This window comes from Peromyscus eremicus, chromosome X, assembly GCF_949786415.1.
Source record: "Peromyscus eremicus chromosome X, PerEre_H2_v1, whole genome shotgun sequence".
NCBI classification, from domain to species: domain Eukaryota; kingdom Metazoa; phylum Chordata; class Mammalia; order Rodentia; family Cricetidae; genus Peromyscus; species Peromyscus eremicus.
This window is the reverse complement of record NC_081439.1, coordinates 82,402,024-82,408,648: the sequence shown is the minus strand read 5'-3', so window position 1 is coordinate 82,408,648 and position 6,625 is coordinate 82,402,024. Positions and strand designations below refer to the sequence as shown.

At 43.2% G+C, this 6,625-nt stretch overlaps 1 protein-coding gene across 4 annotated transcripts; it reads right to left on the bottom strand.

Annotated features, from left to right (window-relative positions):
* Positions 1-366: 366 nt before the first annotated feature.
* Armcx1 (armadillo repeat containing X-linked 1) lies at positions 367-4,493 on the bottom strand. 4 transcript variants are annotated; one of them, XM_059250576.1, is made up of 6 exons: positions 4,381-4,493; positions 3,909-4,000; positions 3,375-3,458; positions 2,771-2,926; positions 2,559-2,645; positions 367-2,288 (listed from the first exon to the last, which is right to left on the bottom strand). In XM_059250576.1, exon 6 carries the CDS (start codon positions 2,155-2,157, stop codon positions 763-765), a length of 1,395 nt encoding a protein of 464 aa, XP_059106559.1. In that variant the 5' UTR covers positions 2,158-2,288; positions 2,559-2,645; positions 2,771-2,926; positions 3,375-3,458; positions 3,909-4,000; positions 4,381-4,493; the 3' UTR covers positions 367-762. The 4 variants fall into 4 exon arrangements, with proteins under 4 accessions (XP_059106559.1, XP_059106558.1, XP_059106561.1 ...); XM_059250575.1 differs by having other exon boundaries at positions 3,379-3,458; XM_059250578.1 differs by lacking the exon at positions 2,771-2,926.
* Positions 4,494-6,625: the final 2,132 nt, after the last annotated feature.

Sequence of the window (6,625 nt, the reverse complement as noted above, 5' to 3'; positions counted from 1 at the left end):
GGAACTCCTCTCTAATTCTGACACGGACTCACCAGTCTGCTCTCTGAAGCTGGATTTCCACCTCCAGGCCATTCTTCCACCAATCTGCCCTCAATAACCTTCAGACCTTTTGTATCTCATTCTTCAAGCTCAGCCTTCTTAAGTCCCCCTTCCCCATAAAACATTCCCTGGGCACCATTGTATACAGTAGTTTCTGCTGCCTCTAAGCACTGATAGGAAGCATTCACCCATGACCAGAAGTTCTTCCAGATTTTATAAACATACATAAATAGTCTTTGATTTTGTCTATTGTCACTCACACACACACACACACACACACACACATTGTCTCTCCATGAACCCAAGGACAAAAACAATGTCTTTTTCTACTGCTTAAACATAACTTTATTGATAAAGCACAACTCTTAGATGAACAAATTTAAATCAATACAAAAGTATAGCTTATTTATGACATATAGTTACTTCACTGTCAGTTTAGGTAAACAAAAATATCTCCACCTAGGTAGAAAGTTGAATGAATAAATGTTTTCTTTGTGCAAGCTCTAATATGTATTTGGCATATTTAAAAAGGCTCAGTCTAAAGCCAGCGTCAATGGCCATTGATAATCTGTGATTCATTTTTCCTAAATAGCAGCCCAAAAGATCTCTTTGCCACACAAGTGCAATGAAAACCAAAGAAGTTACGAAAGACACTGTTCCCACATGCAAACTTCAGAAACATTACTTCAGCGTTGTTCGGAAGAGATCTCAAGTTTCAGTAAGTTACAGTTTTGTTAATACTTTCAGAACTTTCACTTTGACTACCAGATCCTTATGATTTGCTAACGCTCTGATTTTCTTAACACATACTCCAGATTCTTTGAATAAAAAAAACAGTGAGCTCCTGCTGAATTCTCTCCTGGATGAGGCAAGCCCTTCACTTTTTATGTTGTCATTTATATTTTCAAAAAGAGTAAGGATGTTAAGAAGAATCTCTCTATCCCATTCTTTATTAAAGAGGGAAATCAGTTCTGATGGTACTTTACAACTGACCAGCTCTCTTGTCATGGCTGGATTTTCAGTAAAGTTTATAATTAGTTTCATAGTCTGTATCTTGGTGAAGTGATTTCCCAGGAATAACAAAGCAAAAAAGTCTGGAAAAGAATAGGAAAGCAAATGTTGGTAATGATTAGTCACAGTCATGTTGGTTAACAGCCTTAATCCAGCCATCTGCACGGCTGAGTCCAAGCGACAAATCATGGTATCGTCACACACTTGACTAATGTAAGTCTTAATCTTGCCCTGATTTTCAGAATTAACACTCAAGTTATTAAGGGCATTGTAAGTTTTTTCCCTAATAATGGGGTCTCTCGTTTTTATCAGTTTTGCAATAATTGGAACACCACCCAATTCACGTATGGCATTTTGATTAAATGAATATGCTGCATTGTTACCCAGTGTGACCAAGGCTACCTCCTGAGTAAAAGGGTCATTTGTTCTCTCCAAGATGTTAAGGACCTTTTGAAGGTCAGGGGCACTCAGAATATCATCAATTTTATAGGGAAAGTTGAACTTGCCCCTGCGTACAGGCCATGCTGTGGCTGGAGCCTTGGTGCTCTTACTTCGATTCTTTCTCTTGACCTTCCCGCTTGCCCTGCTCCTAGCCCTAGAGGCACGCCTGCCGCCGGGGTGGCAGCCTCCCCCCCTGCCTCCTGGGCAGGGCAAACTCGATGTCAGGGTCCTGCTCCCAGATATGTTAGCAAACCTGATCCCTCTGCCTGCCTTTGCACGTGCCTGTTCCTTTAGGATCTTGAAAAGGGCCTTAGCCTTAGCTTCTAGGCCACCTCCACCCTGGGACTCTGGCTGCTCTTCCTTCTTTACACCTGGACCATTCTCAGGTCCCACCTTTACATCAGCCTTGGCCTTTGAATCGTCTTGAGGTTTGGCTCCTGCCCCGACCCCGACATTAATCTTAACTCCTTTCTCAGTTTTGCCCCTAATTTCTGGTTTGTCACTACAAGACTCTTCCCCCACTTCCTCCTCCTCCTCTTCCTCCTCTTCTTCATCATCCCAGAGTTTCTCATCTTTTCCCCAGGTCAGTCTGTATACACAGTAGCAGGCACCAGCCCCGATGACCATGCCTGCTGCCACACATCCAGCTTCCCGGGTGCGGCCCATGATGCAGCTGGGGCGAATCCCTTAACCAGGACACAAAGCTGGCTTGCTCTGGTCCAGAATACTCCCAGGTCAGGGGCAAATTCTTCAAACTTTGCAGGTAGGAGCAGCTACAACAGCAGACGCAGTGAGACCTAGAGGAAAAAAAAAAAAGATTTCAGACTTTTGACTTCTCCAATTGTGTCTTGGTACATAAGTAGACTGAATCGCTTGCCTACAAGCACACAAACATACAGAGACACTAGCTAGCACTTGGGAATTGGTATCCTTATCATTATTCCTTTCCTTTATCTGGAAGCAACTTTCGAAGTTTTCCCAACACCCAGATTCTCCAACCTTATGTTCTTCCACCCGTCCCTAGAATGTTAAATTGAATGAATTTATATGTTGCCTATGATCTTTACCCTTCCAGACGTCCTGAGTCAGGGTCACCCTCACATACACCCTCAGAGAAGCAAGTAGTCCTTCCTCCTTTCCAGCCTCTTGCAGCTCTGCAAACAAAAGAACACAGAGGTTTCATCTGAGAGTTAAGAACCAGATAAATCACACCCAACACAGGATATATACCCATCTTCTGAATTTCCAGGCCCTTGCCCTTCACTGCAGTGTTTCTTACCTTCTGTTACCTTCCTTACTGCACAGGGATGTGGCGTTATCTCCCTTCCCCTCTGCCTTGGATGATCAGTCTCCTGGCGCCCCCACTACTCTATCTGTCACTTCTTCCAAAGATGACACTACGCACCCTTTCTTGTAAAGAAATGGACAGAGGTCCCTAGAAATCAGATAGACTTTAAGTGCATCTGCACTTGCTTCTGCCACCCGACTATCTTAAAGACAGCCTCTCAACTCTATTGAACAATTATATAGATTTCCACTGCTCTGTGAGATTTCTGTCCTCCCTCATCTCAGTTCCTAACTTCACCAAACTTCAGGACTAACAAACTGGGTACCTATTAGACTAACACCAAGGACACTGCACCATACGGTATTTTAGAATAATGTCATCCCATCTCTAACCCAGCACTCTCTACAGCTATCTCCTTCTTGGTTTCTTATTTGCAAAATGCTTTCTTTTGTAAGCTCAGGACCAAAGAAAGAGACAGGAAAGGGTGATGGAGAGAAAGTCTATGAGTCCACTCGAGTTCATTGTCACCATTATCGTCTACTCCAGTGACACCCCCACCCCTCACCCCAAACAGTGTCATCATGCTTTTTCTGACCTACTTGATTCTGGAAATCGTTCCTCCCTCCCCTGCTCTTCGTTTTGGACTCGTCTTCAGGAGCAAGATTCACAGATACAGTGCCTAAGCATAGACAGAACACAAAACATAAATCATCTAAATGCCAGTTTTCCCAAATCTGGGGAGCTAGTTGGTCATAGGGATTTCATGTTTTTATTTCTCACCCTATCCCCACTTCTCTGGTCTCCACTGACACCTCCCTGGCGCTATATTACTACATCCTGGCACTCCTTTCTGCAGTGGTCGGCCATTTTCTCTGCAAAAAACCACACCCCTTTGGAAGTGCAGGGTTGGAGGCTGGCCTAGCGAGTACGGAAACTGGAGCTGTGGAAGGTGACAGATCTCTTCTGTTCTCCCTACCCCAGCCCACCCCCAAAGATAGCCTTTTTTTTTCCGTAGAACTATGAGAATTGTCCTTTTTTCCTGAGACGGGGACAGGGGAGAACAGGCACATAGATTGCTAAAGAGTCAATAATGGTCCCGAGTTATGATAAAGCCCTAAGCCATCACCACCTATTTGCGGTCCTCCGGCAATCTCAGCTTTAGACTGACATGCAGAAATTCGATGTCGATTACTCCTTTGCTTGAAAAGGTACTGCGCCCTCCTGAATAACAGAGGATAACAGTCTCATTACTTCAAAATTCTGTCTTCGAAGATGCATCCATGCACCAGTCCATAATACTTGTCCCTCCGGATTCAGGACATGCCAAAGACTCCCCGCCCCCAAAGCCTAATCTGGGGTCTCCCCTGGAATCTCTCCCTCCAATGTCCATCGTTTTTTTTTTTTTTTTGGTTTGTTTTTTGTTTTGTTTTGTTTTGTTTTGTTTTGTTTTGTTGTTCTAAGAGGGTCCGAAGACATTGCAAGTGCGGGAAGAGAGCAGACAGACTGTGTGGCTGGCATCTCCACTAACCGCTACTCATAAGACAACAATCCCCAGGCATACCCCATCCACAACACAGACCTGCGGGGGTCCAGGCAATTACCTTCTCCTCCTCCTCCTCCTTCCGCAGCAGGCCTGCCCGCTCTCAGCAATAACCCAGAGAGAGCAAACACCAAATGTAGACCCGAATTAGAACGGCGCCTGCACACGTCGGCTTCAGCTCACGTGAGGGTCACGTCACTAGTGAGATCAGGACTCCGACTACACTCCAGCCAACGCAGCGACAGGAGGCAGCCTTTCCCTGTCCTTCCCCGCCACCCCAGGTCCTGCCGCTATCCATTTCCTCTTTGTTAGTCCCCAAACCAAAAGCAGCTTCTTTTGTGGTTGGAATTTGCCTTTCTATGCTTAACACAGAGCTTGCATGGGCCTTTTCTTCCTCTTCTAGGAATAATCCTGGCGTTTCTTTATTCCCACCCCAGATGCTTTTCCCTTCTTCCCTTCCCCTTTCAGCCGGGGAAATCCAGCACTTGCCCTGCACTCCTCCACCAAACAGCATTTCAGAAAAGGAGACACGGAGTGGAACTATGTTTCTTAAAATGTTCTGCCCACTTGTTAAAAATCAGCTTTACTTTTACACTGAGGATATAAAATTATGTTTTTCATTTGCGTGGAGAAAATTTTAAGTAGAAGAGGAAAACCCAGTGGACCCTTACTAATTGCAATATATATGCATTTATCACACAAAAATATTTCTACTGGTTGCAGACAAACAGTTGCTTTCAAAATACGCTAATTTGTTTTTAAAATTGAAAACTGGAATTTGTGCATGAATACACTAAGAAAAGATGGTTCGTTGTCTGATTTGGACCATTTCATACAAACTGCTCGTTTATTTTTTTTTCTACTTTTGCCTCAACTTGCAATTTGGTAAAATAAAAGCAACACAATCAGTCCTAACTTATTTAATTAAAGTAAGACATGTAGTTAAGTACCCAGAGTCTTTACTGATTGCTACAGGAAAGATCTGATGGCTGCTCTAAACACCTGCTCCTGGATTAGATTCCAGCCTACTGAAGCTGAGACAGCTGAGAGCGAGAAGATGGGATGGTCCCATTCTCCTTGCCTTACCAAGAAGTGAGGAATGTGCTGCCCTCCTACATTCCAGAGGCCTCCTTTCATTCCCTGTAGTCAGGCAGCTGTTTGTTGTTCAGTCCAAACACACACACACACACACACACACACACACACACACACACACGCATATGGGTAACCACAATAATATATGCCCCCTTTATTCAGATAACAAACCTAAGTAAGGGTCTTTGGTTCCTTTATGCCTTTCCCCAAATTCCCAAGAAGTATCTACACATTGCATAGAAGAGCTTACTAGTTCCACCTACCTCTCTGCCCTTGTTCCTGGCACTCTTGATCCTGTTGCTATCAGTAACCAAGAACAGCTTGCCAGGCCTCTCTGGCCTCCTGAACTCCAGGACATCCAGAAAGAACCTAAGCTTATTTCAGGGTCACTGCCAACAAGTTCACACTCAAATTGATGACCCCCTCGGTCAAATGTGCTCTCAGGCCTACTGACAACCCTGACCACACTTAACCTAGGGCAGGCATTTTCACCTGGCCAACTGTTCCCTGAAATTGTGTTCAGACTGTGTGCATACACATGTTCATTTTAACAGAGAAAAGAATCAGAACTCTTACCAGATCCTTACAGAATTATAGACAACTGAAAAAGCCCTAAATCCAATCACTCAGAAAAATATAGATCTATACCCCTCATAGACTTGTTCATTCTATGTCCAAAACAATATAGAGAAGTGCCTGTGACGCCTTTGCGATCATCATCCACTTTAACAATTTCGTTCCTTGTGCAAATACAAAAAAAAAAAAAAAATGAATGGCCTGCAGATAAAAAGTTAACCTTTGATGCAATACTTCCAATAAACCTGCATTTTAATTTGAGAACTGCTATCTTTTTTAAATGGAGCCTTTCTGTAAGAGATTAATATCAAGAAAACATAAGGAACTCAAACAATCGAGCAATAGGGGGAAATAAAACAAATAATGCAATTGTTTAAATGGACAAAGGATCTGAACAGACATTTTATTAAAAAAAGATTGAACTATCCAACAGATTATATGAAAAATGCTCAATATCAAGCTGAGACATCACCTCACTTTAAGTATGAATGGCTATTATCAGAAAGGCAAAAACAACTGTTGGCGAGGATGTTGATAAATTGAAACCCTGGTACAATACTCTACTGGCAAAATATAAAATGGTGCAAGAGTTATGGAAATCAGTATAAAGTTGCTTGCAACACTCAAAATGCAAT

What these genes read in the sequence shown, in the direction of transcription:
- Armcx1 (XM_059250576.1), bottom strand. Translation starts at nt 2,157, where the DNA reads ATGGGCCGCACCCGGGAAGCTGGATGTGTGGCAGCAGGCATGGTCATC.